We start from the raw sequence: 19,205 nt of genomic DNA, 5'->3' as shown, positions 1-19,205 counted from the left end.
CCCGCGACCCGAGTTCGACTCCCGACCAATTCTGCCACTTCCTCCGCCTAGGTCGACTCAGCCCAAAATAAAACAAACCCCACACACAACGAGGAAACTCACCAACACTGGGAAGACAAAGGCGACCGAGCATGGACAGCCAATGCCCACCCCACCACGGCCTCCCACAAAGGCGTGCAGTGGTGCTCATCCAGCAGTGGATCGATAGTCCGATGGCACAACGCACAAGGATGGCACAAGAATCTGACGAGTTAAAATGTAGAAATATATTTATTATTATTACAAATATCTATCGACGAGACTTCCCCGTATAAAACGCGCCTCTGCCTCCTGCTGGCTTGTGTGTACACGTGTGTGTGTACACGTGTGTGTACACGTGTGTGTGTAAACGTGTGTGTATGTACACGTGTGTGTATGTACACGTGTGTGTACACGTGTGTGTGTACACGTGTGTGTATGTACACGTGTGTGTGTGCACGTGCGTGTAAACGTGTGTGTGTATACGTGTGTGTGTACACCTGTGTGTACACGTGTGTGTGTGTGTGCACGTGCGTGTAAACGTGTGTGTGTACACGTGTGTGTGTGTGTAAACGTGTGTGTACACGTGTGTGTAAACGTGTGTGTGTGCACGTGCGTGTAAACGTGTGTGTGTACACGTGTGTGTGTGTGTGTGTGCACGTGCGTGTGTTAACGTGTGTGTGTGTGTGTAAACGTGTGTGTACACGTGTGTGTGTAAACGTGTGTGTACACGTGTGTGTGTGTGTACACGTGTGTGTAAGTGTGTGTGTACATGTGTGTGTAAACGTGTGTGTACACGTGTGTGTGTGTACACGTGTGTGTGTGTATACGTGTGTGGGTAAACGTGTGTGTGCACGTGCGTGTGTAAACGTGTGTGTGCACGTGCGTGTGTAAACGTGTGTGTGTGTAAACGTGTGTGTGCACGTGCGTGTGTAAACGTGTGTGTGTGTAAACGTGTGTGTGCACGTGCGTGTGTAAACGTGTGTGTGTGTAAACGTGTGTGTGCACGTGCGTGTGTAAACGTGTGTGTGTGTAAACGTACGTGTGTGTGTATACACGTGTGTGTACGCGCGTGTGTTAACGAGTGTGTTTACACGTGCGTACATGTGTCTACACGCGTGCCTGTGTTTGTACACGTGTGTGTACACGTCTGTGTGTACACGCGTGTATGGCTATAGGTTTAAAAAAACACGTGTGCGTGTACACGTGCTGTACAATGTACGTGGGTATGTGCGTACACGTGGGTATTGCATACACGTGTGCGCGTACACGTGTGAGTATGAACAAGTGTGTGTGCACGTGTACACGTGTGTATGTATGGGTGTGTTCACATGTGTGTGTTCACGTGTATGGCTATAAGTCCTTCAACACGTGTGTGTGTGTGTACACGCGTGTGTGTATATATACGAGCGTGGGGAGCGGTGGTGCAGCGGTTAGCGCTACGCTGCGCTACGAACCCGGCGACCCGAGTTCGATTCCCGCTCACGGCCAACACCGGTGACGATTATCTGAACCGGTCCTGGGCCTCCTCTGTGTCGACTCAGCCTCAAACGAGTACCAGGAGCGGTGTATAAACATCGCCACTAGGGAAGACAAAGGCGGCCGGGCGTGGTGCTGGCCTCCCACCCCCTTGTGTGCCGTTCCGGCCTTCATAGGTGCTACTCGCTAACAGCACTTGCCCCTACAGTCTGTTACAGGCTACACGGGGGATCTTAGTCTTCGTATGCATGTCTTTGTTGTACACGTGTGTGTGTGAACACGTGTGTGTATGTGTATGTATGTTGGTGCCGAACGGCAACGCTGTGGTGGGCAGTGCCGTGGGGGGGAGGGCCAACTTAGATTCGCCATTCCCCTCATGGCGTCTGTGACAATCCACAGCGGCCAAATGGGGGCTCTGGACGGGTGCGAGGGGCTGGTAACCCCTCCACCTTCAATTAATTACCATAAAACCACGATTTAAAATTTGTATTAAGCTTTTGCCGGAGGTCCCGGGGGGACAGGCGTCTATGACGTCTCCTGGCCAAACCCCAATTGGCGGAGGCAGGAGACTGAATCCTTACCCTCGGGGCTCCTCCAGAAACAACAAAAAACCACTACGGGTGGCCACGTATAATGTTCAAAGGCTCACTGCAGAGGAGAGGCTGCCACTCCTCTGCTGGGAGCCGGACCGGTACCGTCAAGATCTCTATGGTATTCAGGAGGTCCGGTGGACCGGCTCTGGCTCCTGCCACCATGAGGGGTGAACAGTCCTCTACTCGGGGCAGGAGACTGCCAAACAACAGGGAGTGGCTCTTCTTCTGAACAAAAGAATGAAGGGGGCATGTGAGCGTGGCGGAGAGGTGTGGGAAGCTGTATGCCCCAGGCTACTTTGGGCTCGCCTTCCCATCAACCAGAGGCGAGGAGTGGTGGTCGTGGTTACTTATGCCCCCACGGAAGACGAACATCCGTGGAGGGATGCAGGCAAGGCCGATGAGTCAGATGCCTTCTATGACCTCCTGTCACAGGTGCTGGCTAAAGTGGCCCCTCGGGATAGAGTCATCTTGTTGGGTGACTTCAATGCTCCAGTTGGTCATGATGCTGGCACCTGGTCTAGAGTGATTGGAAGGCATGGGCCAGATCAGCTCGATAACAACGGTAGGAGACTGCTAGATTTGTGTGCAGCCCATGGGCTTGTAATTACAAACACGCTGTTCCGGCATCGCCACATCCACACAACATCATGATGCATGCCGGGTCCAAGCAAGAACATCTGCTGGACTACATAGTGACAGAACAGCGTATGCGGGCCCATGTCCTTGACACCAGGACCTACCGTGGAGCTGATCTGCCCACTGACTATCGACTTGTCATCTGCCATTCTTCCACTCCGGTGGTGGGTCTACACCCAGGACCCCATTCAACCCCATAGTGGCATGGTCTCAGCTAGCTGATGAAAGCTGCAAGCGAGAATTTCATCATCACTTGCGGCTGGGGTTGGCATCGTCCCCGACTCCTCCTGATGTCGAGGGTAAATGGGCGAGGTTTAGGACTGTGACTCATGCAGCTGCAATGGCTGCTTTGGGTATGCAGTCCAGACCTCCCCAGAGACCCTGGCGACAGAGGAGGTGTTCAGGCTGGCTGAGAAAAAGCGACAGGCCCACCGTCATCGGTTACAGAATCCCACGTCAGAGATTGATGAGGCTTACCGCAGCCTTCGCTCGGAGGTTCGGAGAGCCGTGAGGCGCTGCAAGGATGGGTGGTGGTCGCGGGTTGCTGAGGAGATGGAGTCTGCCTCAGTGGCCCGCGATCACAAATCGCTCTTCAACTCCATCAAAAAAATAACCTGCAGCGCCACACCTATTACCATCATTAGGGTAAGAACGGTGATCAATTATCCGACCCCCAAGAACAGGTTTGCAGATTTGCTGAACATTTCTGTGAGGTCCTGGGGGAGGGGAAATCCCTCGGCCTGGAAAACATCGTGGGACAAAGTAGGGATGATCCTGCTGAGGCTGCGGTGCCTCAAATAATGGAAGAAGTCACCCCCTGTGAGTGGCTGGCTGAGGTGCCATCTGTTGAGGAAGTACTGAAGGTGATCCGGAGTCTGAGACCAGGAAAGGCACCAGGCAGAGATGATCTCCCAAGCGAAATGCTGAGGGAGGGTGGCGTTTATGCACAGACTGCCCTACATAACATAATAACAGTCTGGACCACTGGACGAGTTCCGCAGGATTGGAAGAATGTCCTGGTGGTCCCCCTTTTTTGAAGGGGGACTGCACAGACTGTAATAACTACAGGGGCATCTCCCTCCTCAGTGTGCCGGGAAAGGTCCCGACAAGGATTATTCAACATCGCCTTGCGAGGCACGCTGAGGAGAGGCTTGCAGAGCCCCAATGCGGTTTCAGGAAAGGGCAGTCCTCCACAGATGCTATATTTTCTGTCCGTCTGTTACAGCATTGACCTGGTCAAGGCCTATGATACCATCAGTAGGCCTGGGCTCTGGGTTGTTATTCGTGCTTTCAGAGTCCCTGACCCTCTGCTCACGATCATTAAGGACCTTCATGATGGTGAGCGGGCTCGGGTAAAACTATGTGGCCGGGAGTCGGAGGCATTCCCTGTTCACCTTGGGGTGCGACAAGGATGCCCTCTGGCTCCCAAATTATTTAACATCTATTTCGACCACGTAGTTCGTGAAGCCTTCAATAGCTGTCCCGGAGGAATTTCCATCTGGTACAGACACAATGGGAGGCTGATCGATGCCCGGGTGCAGTCAAGGGATGGCTTCCTAATGCTCAACCATGTTATGTATGCCAATGATCTGGTAATTGCTGCTCACTCAGAGGAGGAGTTGGAGGCGCTGCTGCTGAACCTGGAGCTTGCCACTAAGAGGTGGGGCCTTACCATCAGCCCCACCAAAACTAAGCACCTGCCTGGGTATTTTGTACCATCGGACACTCCACCCCCACAACTTCCAATTGGTGATAGGGCAGTTGTGGAGAGAGTGGAGAGTTTCCCATACCTGGGCAGTGTGCTTATGACCGGCTCCAGTTTGAGAGCAGAGGTCTCACTCCGAATTAGTCGAGCAGCAATAGCTTTTCATCGGTTGCGTAACACTGTGTGGAAACAACCTGGTCTGTCGCTCCGCACGAAGCTTTAGGTCTTCTCGGCCACGGTCATTCCCTCCCTTCTCTACGCTTGCGAAACGTAGACCCCCTTAATGGAACATCTTCGCCGGTTAGAAATGTTTAGGCTGGCGTGCCTACGATCCATCCTGGGTTTAACCAGGCTGGATTGTGTGAGGAGCTCACATATCCTTGAAAGATCTGGACAAAGTCCCATCGGTGAGCTCCTCCGGCAGGCAAGGCAGTGTTGGCTGGGTCATGTAGTCCGCATGCCCAGCCACCGCATGCCTAAACAGCTTTTGTTCGGCCGGATAGAGGAGGCTACACGGGCACCGCACGGGCTAGGGAAGAGATGGAGTGATTTGGTACAGGAGGATGTGGAGCTGAGTGGACTTGCCGATGACTGATACCAGCAGTGTCAAGATCGGCCTCTGTGGAGCGAGGCTCGTGAAGGACGCTACTGGGCAGTTGGAGGCAGTCGCCCTCAAATAACAATGGAGGGTGGAGGAGCGACGCTCACAACAACGAGCGGAGCGCTGGGTGGCTAAAGCACAGGAAGTTGGCACAGTCGGGGGCACAGGTGGTGCATCTGCCAGTCATCTCAGTCATCTCAGTCAGTCGACCCGTGGCACCTGGGTCTGCCCCGTGACCTCCTGACCGCGGGCGTTCGACACTTCACGTGGCCTCAAGGTGCACATGGCCTGGCACAAGCGTCGTGGTGACGTCACTGCCACTTAGTGGCGAATGGCGGTTCTTGTTTTATGTATATATGTGTGTGTATATGTGTGTGTGTACACGTGTGTGTGTGTACGTGTACACGTGTATGGCTATAGGTCCTTTTCAACATTGCCTATGTACACGTGTGGGGGAGGGGGAGCGGTGGTGCAGCGATTAGCGCACTGCGCTACAAAACCGAGTTCGGTTCCCGCTCACGTACGAACATCAGTGACAGCGCATAACTGGACCGGTCCTGGTCCTCCCCTGGGTCGACTCAGCCCTAAATGAGTACCTGGTGCGGTGTGTGTAAACATCAGCATTGGGAATACAAAGGCGGTCGGGCTGGGCTGGTGCTGGGCACACCACCACCACCACCTCCACCTACTAAGCACTTGCCCCAACAACCTGGGTGGGCTACCTGGGGCACGTTTGCCTGTGTGTGTGTGTAACAATTGGACGTCTTCAAGTTTCAAGAGTAATTTCACTTTAAAGTTAAGACCACAATTAATACAAAAAAATAGATTCAACCACGAATAACAATCGTGGGTCACTTACAAGTAGATATTATAATACTGCTGTGCCAGGCTAGGTTACCCTGGGATTAATACATCTTGGGTCTGTGTGCGTGTGTGGATGTATACGCAGTGCAATGCTCTTCGCAAATCCATCATCAATACTTTCTAAGGCACGCGCGTGTGTGCGTGTGTGCGTGCGTGTGTGTGTGTCATCTGCAAGCAGCTGCCTGTGCGTTTGTGCAATAGTCTGCTGGTCTGTACGCGTGGGAGTGTGCGCGTGTGTGCGCCGATCTGTGCATGCAACAGATTCAAACTCTCCTCTAATCGCACCTCCACTTCGCCCGTGTGTGCGTGGGAGAGCGAGTGCCTGCCAGTGCGTTTGTGCACGCACGCACACACACACACACACGCACCTTGCCAGGGCGTTTGTGCTGCGAGCCGAAACTTGCCCCTTTTTTTTTGTTCTTAGCGCAACAAACACCTGCTTGGCCGCTCGCCTGCCAGTGCGTTTGTGCGCGCGCACACACGCACGCACCTGCCGGTGCGTTTGTGCACAATAACCTGCCGGTTCCGTTTGTGCACAATAACCTGTCGGTGCGTTTGTGCACAATAACCTGCCGGTGCGTTTGTGCACAATAACCTGCCGGTGCGTTTGTGCACAATAACCTGCCGGTTCCGTTTGTGCACAATAACCTGTCGGTGCGTTTGTGCACAATAGCCTGCCGGTGCGTTTGTGCACAATAACCTGTCGGTGCGTTTGTGCACAATAACCTGCCGGTTCCGTTTGTGCACAATAACCTGTCGGTGCGTTTGTGCACAATAACCTGCCGGTGCGTTTGTGCACAATAACCTGTCGGTGCGTTTGTGCACAATAACCTGTCGGTGCGTTTGTGCACAATAACCTGTCGGTGCGTTTGTGCACAATAACCTGCCGGTGCGTTTGTGCACAATAACCTGCCGGTGCGTTTGTGCGCACACACACACACACACACCTGCCAGTGCGTTTGTGCGAGGAACTTCAAACACACGCCCTCGAGTCTACGTGTTCGAGCGACGTCCGCCCGCCCCGCCCGCCCCGCCCGCCCCGCCGTTGCGCTCGCGGGCTGTGCCTGCCTGTGCGTGTCAGTGCGAGGAGGACGAGGACGAGGACGAGGAGGAGGAGGAGGAGGAGGCGCAGGTGCCTTCCTCGTGCTTGTTGAGCAGCGACATGCGCGAGAAGGTCTTGGCGCAGCGCAGGCAGTGGTACTTCTTCACCTCCGAGTGCGTCTGCAGGTGAGCTCGCAGGTTCGAGCGGTCGGCGAACGCGCGGTTGCAGTGCGGGCACGAGAAGGGCTTCTCGCCTGCACCACCACGCACGCGCGGGCGGGCGGGCGGGAGAGGAGACGGGGAGGGGAGGGAGGTGGGAGGGAGGGAGTGGGGAGGGAGTGGGAGGGAGGGGGGGAAGGGGGGAGTGGGGAGGGAGTGGGGAGGGAGGGAGTGGGGAGGGAGTGGGGAGGGAGGTGGGAGTGGGAAGGAGGAGGGAGGAGTGGGAGGGAGTGGGAGGGAGTGGGAGGGGGGAGGGAGGTGGGAGTGGGAGGGAGGGAGGGGGAGGGAGTGGGGAGGGAGTGGGAGGGAAGGAGGGGGAGGGAGGTGGGAGGGAGTGGGGAGGGAGTGGGAGGGAGTGGGGAGGGAGTGGGAGGGAGTGGGGAGGGAGTGGGGAGGGAGTGGGAGGGAGGGAGGGGGAGGGAGGTGGGAGGGAGTGGGGAGGGAGTGGGAGGGAGTGGGAGGGAGGGAGTGGGGAGGGAGTGGGGAGGGAGTGGGAGGGAGGGGGGGAAGGGGGGAGTGGGGAGGGAGTGGGGAGGGAGGAGTGGGAGGGAGTGGGAGGGAGTGGGAGGGGGGAGGGAGGTGGGAGTGGGAGGGAGGGGGAGGGATGAAGGAGGGAGTGGGGAGGGAGTGGGAGGGAGGAGTGGGAGGGAGGAGGGGGGAGGGAGGTGGGAGTGGGAGGGAGGGGCCACACGTGTGAATCAATCGCGAGCTCGAAGGCACGTGCTGGCTTTATACACAAATACACAAAGTGGGAGCGCACACACTCGTGATGGGCGCCTCGCCTGCACCACAAACGCACGGCAGGTCGAGAAGACTGCGAGGAGCCCACGAAATGTCAGAGGCGCGGCCATTGTGAACCGAGTGTGGGTGACGTGTCTCTATTCACGTCTATGGGTCTCTGTGTGTGAGTCTATGTGTCTCTGTGTGAGTGAGTCTATGTGTCTCTGTGTGAGTGAGTCTATGAGTCTCTGTGTGAGTCTATGGGTCTCTGTGTGAGTGGGTCTATGGGTCTCTGTGTGAGTGAGTCAATGGGTCTCTGTGTGAGTGAGTCTATGGGTCTCTGTGTGAGTGAGTCTATGGGTCTCTGTGTGAGTGAGTCTATGGGTCTCTGTGTGAGTGAGTCTATGGGTCTCTGTGTGAGTGAGTCTATGAGTCTCTGTGTGAGTGAGTCTATGGGTCTCTGTGTGAGTGAGTCTATGGGTTTCTGTGTGAGTGAGTCTATGGGTCTCTGTGTGAGTGAGTCTATGTGTCTCTGTGTGAGTGAGTCTATGGGTCTCTGTGTGAGTGAGTCTATGTGTCTCTGTGTGAGTGAGTCTATGGGTTTCTGTGTGAGTGAGTCTATGGGTTTCTGTGTGAGTGAGTCTATGGGTCTCTGTGTGAGTCTATGGGTCTCTGTGTGATTGAGTCTATGGGTCTCTGTGTGAGTGAGTCTATGGGTCTCTGTGTGAGTGAGTCTATGGGTCTCTGTGTGAGTGAGTCTATGGGTCTCTGTGTGAGTGAGTCTATGGGTCTCTGTGTGAGTGAGTCTATGAGTCTCTGTGTGAGTGAGTCTATGGGTCTCTGTGTGAGTCTATGGGTCTCTGTGTGAGTGAGTCTATGAGTCTCTGTGTGATGAGTCTATGGGTCTGTGTGTGAGTGAGTGTATGGGTCTATGGGTCTCTGTGCGAGTGAGTCTATGTGTCTCTATGTGAGTGAGTCTATGGGTCTATGGGTCTCTGTGTGAGTGAGTCTATGTGTCTCTGTGTGAGTGAGTCTGTGTCTCTATGTGAGTGAGTCTATGGGTCTCTGTGTGAGTGAGTCTATGGGTCTCTGTGTGAGTGAGTCTATGGGTCTATGGGTCTCTGTGCGAGTGAGTCTATGTGTCTCTATGTGAGTGAGTCTATGGGTCTATGGGTCTCTGTGTGAGTGAGTCTATGGGTCTCTGTGTGAGTGAGTCTATGGGTCTCTGTGTGAGTGAGTCTATGGGTCTCTGTGTGAGTGAGTCTATGGGTCTCTGTGTGAGTGAGTCTATGGGTCTCTCTATGTGAGTGAGTCTATGGGTCTCTATGTGAGTGAGTCTATGGGTCTCTATGTGAGTGAGTCTATGAGTCTCTGTGCGAGTCGCCGCGGTTGCAGCTTAATCCCAGAGTTGGAGCTCAGATGGCCGGGGGCCTCCAGGGCACAAGCCCGCACCTGTGTATCGACAGGTGCGGGCGAGCACAGGTGAGAGCGAGCTCACCTGTGTGTCGACAGATGAGTCCTAGCTCACCTGTCGATACACAGGTGGGCTAGGACTCACCTGTCGATACACAGGTGAGTCCTAGCTCACCTGTGTATTGACAGGTGAGTCCTAGCTCACCTGTGTATCGACAGGTGAGAGCGAGCTCACGGTGCGGGTAGTGTGGGACAGGTGGGGGAAGGGACAGGTGAGTGGAGGACAGGTGAGTGGGGGGGGCAGGTGGGGGGGGGGGGGGGACAGGTGGGTGGGGGGGGCAGGTGGGTGGGGGGGGCAGGTAGGGGGGGGGGACTTCACACTTTTGCCAACAGGTGCGAATGCACACACAGCAGACAACGTTTCGCCCGTACAGCCCACGCAGGCGGCTGCTAGGGGGGTGGGTGGGGTGCTTAGGTGAAGTGCAGTGAGCAGCAACAGCAGCAGCAGCGCTGTGGCACACGCCAGGGTGGTGGTGGTGGTGGTTGGTGGCCAGAATCGCGCCCACCCGGCCGCCTTTGTCTTCCCAGTGGGTGATGGGTGTTGTTGATGAATATATACATCATCTAAATCCAAGACCGATTTAGATGATCGTCCCTGGTGCTGGCCGTGAGCGGGAATCGAACTCGGGTCGCCGGGTTCGTAGCGCATCAATACAATGACCCCCTCCGTGCGCCCGTGTAGCCTTCACAGACTGTAGGGGCAAGTGCTGTTAGCGAGCAGCACCTGTGAAGGCCGGCACGGTACACGAGGGGGTGGGTGGACGGCACCACGCCCGACCGCCTTTGTCTCCCCAGTGGCGATGTTTACTACACACCGTACCAGGTTCTCATTTGAGGCTGAGTCGACCTAGGGGAGGCCCAGGGACCGGTTCAGATAATCGTCACTGGTGGTGTTGGCCGTGAGCTGGAATCGAACTCGGGCAGCTGGGTTCGTAGCGCAGCGCTAACCACTACACTACCACTACCCACACACACACAGACACACACACAAAGGCATACACTCACATACACAAAGATCCCCCATATAGCCTTAACAGACTGTAGGGGCAAGTGCTGTTAGCGAGCGGAACCTATGAAGGCCGGAACGGTACACGAGGGCGTGGGTGAACAGCACCACGCCCGACCGCCTTTGGCTCCCCAGTGGCGATGTTTACTACACACCGCACCAGGTACTCACTTGAGGCTGAGTCGACCTAGGGGAGGCCCGGGACCGGTTAAGACAATCGTCAATGGTGGTGTTGGCCGTGAGCGGGAATCGAACCCGGGTCGCCAGGTTCGTAGCGCAGCGTAGCGCTAACCGCTACACACACATTAACATGGTCCACAGACTAACACTACCCATAGACTAACATTGCCATAGACTAACATTACCCATAGACTAACATTGCCCATAGACTAACATTACCCATAGACTAACATTACCCATAGACTAACATTACCCATAGACTAACATTGCCCATACACTAACATTACCCATAGACTAACATTGCCATAGACTAACATTACACATAGACTAACATTACCCATAGACTAACATTACCCATAGACTAACATTGCCCATAGACTAACATTACCCATAGACTAACATTACCCATAGACAAACAATACCCATAGACTAACATTGCCCACAGACTAACATTGCCCATAGACTAACATTTCCCATAGACTAACACTGCCCACAGACTAACACTACCCAGCTACTCACTCACTAAATCACTCACTCAACCAACCAGCTACTCACTCACTCACCCACTCACTCAACCATGCAACTACTCACTAACTCACTCACCCACCCACCCACTCACATCCCCACTCACTCACCCACATACCCACCCACTCACATACTCACCCACCCACTCACACACTCACTCACTCACATACCCACTCACTCACCCACCCACCCACTCACCTCACATACCCACTCACAAACCCACCCACCCACTCACTCATCCACCCACTCACTCACATACCCACCCACTCACCCACTCACTCACTCACATACCCACTCACAAACCCACCCACCCACTCATCCACTCACTCACTCACATACCGACTCACTCACCCACGCACCCACTCACATACCCACACACTCACTCACCCACCCACCCACTCACTCACATCCCCACCCACATACCCACCCACCCACTCAATCACATACTCACCCACCCACTCACACACTCACTCACTCACATACCCACTCACTCACCCACCCACCCACTCACTCACCTCACAAGCCCACTCACAAACCCACCCACCCACTCACCCATTCACTCACTCACCCACCCACTCACTCACATACCCACCCACCTACTCACCCACTCACTCACTCACATACCCACTCACAAACCCACCCACCCACTCACCCACTCACTCACATACCCACTCACCCACTCACATACCCACTCACTCACCCACCCACCCACATACCCACTCGCTTACTCACCCAAACATCCACTCACCCACTCGCTTACTCACCCACCCACTCACCACACTGCAGTGTCAACTAATTTCTCTCTCTGCTCCTTCCCTCGCAACTGTTCCACTCTGGAATTCCCTCTCCCATCACCACCACCATCACCACCATCATCACCACCATCATCACCACCATCATCACCACCATCATCACCACCATCATCACCACCATCATCACCACCATCATCATCATGACCACCACCATCACCACCAACAACAAAAATCAGCGCTCAATTCAAGACAACGTGTTCGACGCTTATCCATCGCGACATTGGTACGGGTGCGGTTTGTTGCTGGCCGCTTCGCGTTTTGGGCATTTGGAATTAGGGACCCATAGACTCACATAGAGACCCACATAGTCATATAGAGACCCAAGGACTCGCATAGAGATTCATAGACTCTGATTGAAGTGCATAGACTCCCACACAGATCCACAGACACGCATAGAGACCCATAGACTCTCATAGAGACGCACAGTCATATAGAGACCCACAGACTCGCATAGAGACCCATAGACTCTCATAGAGACCCACAGACTCTCATAGAGACCCAAAGGCTCTCATAGAGACCCACAGGCTGTCATAGAGACCCACAGACACGCATAGAGACCCATAGACTCGCAAAAAGACCCAGACTCTCATAGAGACCCATAGACTGGAATTGAGATGCAAAGACTCACACACAGACCCACAGATATGTATAGAGATTCATAGACACTCATGGAGACCCATACATACACATAGAGATGCACACTCTCAAAAAGACCCACAGACTCTCATAGAGACGCATAGACTCCCATACAGATCCACAGACACGCATAGAGACCCATCGATTCGCATAGTGACCCACAGACTCTCATAGAGACCCACAGACTCGCATAAAGACCCAGATACCCTCATAGAGACCCACAGACTCTCATAGAGACCCACAGACTCTCATAGAGACCCACAGACTCTCATAGAGACCCACAGACTGTCAAAGAGACCCACAGACTCTCATAGAGACCCACAGACTGTCATAGAGACCGACAGACTCCCATAGAGACCCAGATACTCTCATAGAGACCCACAGACTCTCATAGAGACCCACAGACTCACATAGAGACCCACAGACTCACATAAAGACCCACAGATTGCCATAGAGATCCACAGACTGTCATAGAGACCCACAGACTGTAATAGAGATCCACAGATTATCATAGAGACCCACAGACTCTCATAGAGATCCACAGACTCTCATAGAGACCCGCAGACTCTCATAGAGACCCACAGACTCTCAAAGAGACCCACAGACTATCATAGAGACCCACAGACTCTCATAGAGACCCACACACTGTCACTGAAACCCACAGACTCTCATAGAGACCCACAGACTCTCATAGAGACCCACAGACTGTCATAGACACCCACAGACTCTCATAAAGACCCACAGACTCTCATAGAGACCCACAGACTCTCATAGAGACTCATAGACTCTCATATAGACCCACAGACTCTCATAAAGACCCAAACACTCACATAAAGACCCATACACTCACATAGAGACCCACAGACTACTCATAGAGACCGACAGACTCTCATAGAGACCCACATATTGTCATGGAGACACACAGACTGTCATAGAGACCAACAGACTTTCATAGAGACCCACAGACTCGCATAGAGATTCATAGGCTCTCATTGAAGTGCATAGACTCCCATACAGATCCACAGACACGCATAGAGACCCATAGACTCGCATCGAGACCCACAGACTCTCAAAGAGACCCACAGACTCTCATAGAGACCCACAGACTCGGATAGAGATCCAGATACTCTCAGAGACCCACAGACTGTCATAGAGACCTATAGACACGCACAGAGACCCACATACTATCATAGAGACCCACAGACTCTCATAGAGACCCACATACTATCATAGAGACCCACAGACTCTCATAGAGACCCACAGACTCTCATAGAGACCCACAAACTGTCATAGAGACCCACAAACTGTCATAGAGACCTACAGACTCCCATAGAAACCCACAGACTCTCAGAGATCCACAGACTCTCATAGAGACCCACAGACTCTCATAGAGACCCACAGACTCTCATAGAGATCCACAGACTCTCATAGAGACCCACAAACTGTCATAGAGACCCACAAACTGTCATAGAGACCCACAGACTCTCATAGAGACCCACAGACTCTCAGAGATCCACAGACTCTCATAGAGACCCACAGACTCTCATAGAGACCCACAGACTCTCATAGAGACCCACAGACTGTCATAGAGATTCACAGACTCTCATAGAGACCCACAGACTGTCACAGAGACCCACAGACTCTCATAGAGACCCACAAACTCTCATAGAGACCCACAAACTCTCATAGAGACCCACAGACTCTCATAGAGACCCACAGACTATCATAGAGACTCATAGACTCTCATTTAGACCCACAGACTCTCATAAAGACCCAAACACTCACATAAAGACCAATACACTCACATAGAGACCCACAGACTACTCATAGAGACCGACAGACTCTCATAGAGACCCACATATTGTCATGGAGACCCACAGACTGTCATAGAGACCAACAGACTTTCATAGAGACCCACAGACTCGCATAGAGATTCATAGACTCTCATTGAAGTGCATAGACTCCCATACAGATCCACAGACACGCATAGAGACCCATAGACTCACATCGAGACCCACAGACTCTCAAAGAGACCCACAGACTCTCATAGAGACCCACTGACTCGGATAGAGATCCAGATACTCTCATAGAGACCCACAGACTGTCATAGAGACCTATAGACACGCACAGAGACCCACATACTATCATAGAGACCCACCGACTCTCATAGAGACCCACAGACTCTCATAGAGACCCACAGACCGTCATAGAGACCCACAAACTGTCATAGAGACCTACAGACTCCCATAGAGACCCACAGACTCTCAGAGATCCACAGACTCTCATAGAGACCCACAACCTCTCATTGAGACCCACAGACTGTCATAGAGACCCACAGACTGTCATAGAGACCCACAGACTCTCAAAGAGACCCACAGACTCTCATAGAGATCCACAGACTCTCATAGAGACCCACAAACTGTCATAGAGACCCACAGACTCTCATAGAGACCCACAGACTCTCATAGAGACCCACAGACTCTCATAGAGACCCACAGACTCTCATAGAGACCCACAAACTATCATAGAGACCTACAGACTCTCACAGAGACCCACAGACTCTCATAGAGACCCACAGACTGTCATAGAGACTCACAGACTCTCATAGAGACCCACAGACTGTCACAGAGACCCACAGACTCTCATAGAGACCCACAAACTCTCATAGAGATCCACAGACTCTCATAGAGACCCACAGACTCTCATAGAGACGCACAGACTATCATAGAGACCCACACACTGTCATTGAGACCCACAGACTCTCATAGAGACCCACAGACTCTCATAGAGATCCACAGACTCTCATAGAGACCCACAGACTCTCATAGAGACCCACACACTGTCACTGAGACCCACAGACCATCATAGAGACCCACAGACTCTCATAGAGACCCACAGACTGTCATAGAGACTCACAGACTCTCATGGAGACCCACAGAATGTCATAAAAATCCACAGACTCTCACAGAAACCCACAGACGATAATGGAGACCCACAGACTATCATAGAGACCCACAGACTCTCATAGAGACCCACAGACTGTCATAGAGACTCACAGACTCTCATGGAGACCCACATAATGTCATACAAATCCACAGACTCTCACAGAAACCCACAGACGATAATGGAGACCCACAGACTATCATAGAGACCCACAGACTCTCAAAGAGACCCACAGACTATCATAGAGACCCACAGACTCACATAGAGACCCACAGACTCTCATAGAGACCCACAGACTCTCATAGATACCCACAGACTATCATAGAGACCCACATACTCACATAGAGACCCACAGACTCACATAGAGACCCACAGACTCTCATAGAGACCCATAGACTACCACAGAGACCCACAGACTCTCAAAGATACCCACAGACTCTCATAGAGACCCACAGACTCTCATAGAGATCCACAGACTTTCATAGCGACCCACAGACTCTCATAGAGACCCATAGACTCCCATACAGATCCACAGCCACGTATAGAGACCCATCGACTCGCATAGAGACCCAGATACTCTCATAGAGACCCATAGACTCACATAGAGACCCACAGACTGCCATAGAGACCCACAAACTGTCATAGAGACCCAGATACTCTCATAGAGTTCCACAGACTCGCATAGAGACCCACAGACTCTCAAAGAGACCCACAGACTCTCATAGAGACCCACTGACTCGGATAGAGATCCAGATACTCTCATAGAGACCCACAGACTGTCATAGAGACCTATAGACACGCACAGAGACCCACATACTATCATAGAGACCCACCGACTCTCATAGAGACCCACAGACTCTCATAGAGACCCACAGACCGTCATAGAGACCCACAAACTGTCATAGAGACCTACAGACTCCCATAGAGACCCACAGACTCTCAGAGATCCACAGACTCTCATAGAGACCCACAACCTCTCATTGAGACCCACAGACTGTCATAGAGACCCACAGACTGTCATAGAGACCCACAGACTCTCAAAGAGACCCACAGACTCTCATAGAGATCCACAGACTCTCATAGAGACCCACAAACTGTCATAGAGACCCACAGACTCTCATAGAGACCCACAGACTCTCATAGAGACCCACAGACTCTCATAGAGACCCACAGACTCTCATAGAGACCCACAAACTATCATAGAGACCTACAGACTCTCACAGAGACCCACAGACTCTCATAGAGACCCACAGACTGTCATAGAGACTCACAGACTCTCATAGAGACCCACAGACTGTCACAGAGACCCACAGACTCTCATAGAGACCCACAAACTCTCATAGAGATCCACAGACTCTCATAGAGACCCACAGACTCTCATAGAGACGCACAGACTATCATAGAGACCCACACACTGTCATTGAGACCCACAGACTCTCATAGAGACCCACCGACTCTCATAGAGATCCACAGACTCTCATAGAGACCCACAGACTGTCATAGAGACTCACACACTGTCACTGAAACCCACAGACCATCATAGAGACCCACAGACTCTCATAGAGACCCACAGACTGTCATAGAGACTCACAGACTCTCATGGAGACCCACAGAATGTCATAAAAATCCACAGACTCTCACAGAAACCCACAGACGATAATGGAGACCCACAGACTATCATAGAGACCCACAGACTCTCAAAGAGACCCACAGACTATCATAGAGACCCACAGACTCACATAGAGACCCACAGACTCTCATAGAGACCCACAGACTCTCATAGATACCCACAGACTATCATAGAGACCCACATACTCACATAGAGACCCACAGACTCACATAGAGACCCACAGACTCTCATAGAGACCCACAGACTACCACAGAGACCCACAGACTCTCAAAGATACCCACAGACTCTCATAGAGACCCACAGACTGTCATAGAGACCCACAGACTCTCATAGAGACGCACAGATTGTCATAGAGACCCAGACACTCTCATAGAGACCCACAGACTCTCATAGAAACTCACAGACTATCATAGAGACCCACAGACTCTCATAGAGATCCACAGACTCTCATAGAGACCCACAGACTCCCCTAGAGACCCACAGACTGTCATAGCGACCCACAGACTCTCATAGAGACCCATAGACTCCCATACAGATCCACAGCCACGTATAGAGACCCATCGACTCGCATAGAGACCCAGATACTCTCATAGAGACCCATAGACTCACATAGAGACCCACAGACTGCCATAGAGACCCACAAACTGTCATAGAGACCCAGATACTCTCATAGAGTTCCACAGACTCGCATAGAGACCCACAGACTCTCAAAGAGACCCACAGACTGTCATAGAGACCCACAGACCGTCATAGAGACCCACAGACTGTCATAGAGACCCACAGACTGTCATAGAGACCCACAGACTCTCAGAGACCCACAGATTGTCAGAGAGACCTACAGACTCTCAGAGATCCACAGACTCTCATAGAGACCCACAGACTCTCATAGAGACCCACACACTGTCATAGAGACCCAGATACTCTCATAGAGACCCACAGACTCCCCTAAAAACCCACAGACTATCGAAGAGAACCACAGACTCTCGTAGAGATCCACAGACTCTCATAGAGACCCACAGACTCTCATAGAGACCCACAGACTCTCATAAAGACCCACAGACTCTCATAGAGACCCACAGACTCTCATAAGACCCACACACTCTCATAGAGACCCACAGACTCTCATAGAGACCCACAGACTGTCATAGAGACCCACAGACTCTCATAGAGACCCACAGACTCTCATAGAGACCCACAGACTCTCATAGAGACCCACAGACTCTCATAGAGACCCACACACTGTCATTGAGACCCACAGACTATCATAGAGACCCACAGACTCTCATTAGAGACCCACAGACTATCATAGAGAGCCACAGATTGTCATAGAGACCCACAGACTCTCATAGAGACCCACAGACTGTCATAGAGACCCACAGACTCTCATAGAGACCCACAGACTCTCATAGAGACCCACAGACTCTCATAGAGACCCACAGACTCTAATAGTGACCCACAGACTGTCATAGAGACCCACAGATTCTCATAGAGACCCACAGACTGTCATAGAAACCCACAGACTGTCATAGTGACCCACAGACTATCATAGAGACCCACAGACTCTCATAGAGACCCACAGACTCGCATAGAGACCCACAAACTCGCATAGAGACCCACAGACTCTCATGGAGACCCACAGACTCTCATAGAGACCCACAGACTCTCATAGAGACCCACAAACTCTCACAGAGACCCACAGATTGTCATAGAGACCCAGATACTCTCATAGAGACCCACATACTCTCATTGAGACCCACAGACTCTCATAGAGACCTACAGACTATCATAGAGACCCACAGACTATCATAGAGACCCACAGACTCTCATTGAGACCCACAGACTCACATAGAGACCCACAGACTATCATAGAGACCCACAGACTCGCATAGAGACCCACAGACTCTCATAGAGACCCACAGACTCTCATAGAGACCCACAGACTGTCATAGAGACCCACAGACTGTCATGGAGATACACAGACTCTCATAGAGGCCCACAGACTCTCATAGAGACCCACAGACTCTCATAGAGACCCACAGACTGTCATAGAGACCCACAGACTGTCATGGAGACCCACAGATGATCACACAGATGATCGCACAGACCCACAGACTGCCATAGAGA

At 52.5% G+C, this 19,205-nt stretch overlaps 1 protein-coding gene across 5 annotated transcripts in view; it reads right to left on the bottom strand.

The window, feature by feature from the left end:
* Positions 1-251: 251 nt before the first annotated feature.
* The window catches only part of LOC103091757 (uncharacterized), a 29,925-nt gene continuing 10,971 nt past the window's right edge, over positions 252-19,205 (bottom strand). For 3 of the 5 annotated variants that reach the window (XM_076053935.1, XM_076053934.1, XM_076053936.1), the window contains one exon: positions 252-7,191. In XM_076053935.1, coding sequence (XP_075910050.1) covers positions 6,974-7,191 — 218 coding nt within the window. In that variant the 3' untranslated portion in view covers positions 252-6,973. The remainder of the gene's footprint in view (positions 7,192-19,205) is intronic. The other 2 variants (XR_012930155.1, XR_012930156.1) reach the window with 2 other exon arrangements.

Source organism: Petromyzon marinus, chromosome 63 (assembly GCF_048934315.1).
Source record: "Petromyzon marinus isolate PM22_M1 ecotype Great Lakes invasive population chromosome 63, UKy_Petmar_22M1.pri1.0, whole genome shotgun sequence".
NCBI classification, from domain to species: Eukaryota; Metazoa; Chordata; class Hyperoartia; order Petromyzontiformes; family Petromyzontidae; genus Petromyzon; species Petromyzon marinus.
Note: the sequence above shows the minus strand (reverse complement) of the source record. Positions and strands in the feature narration are given on the sequence as shown.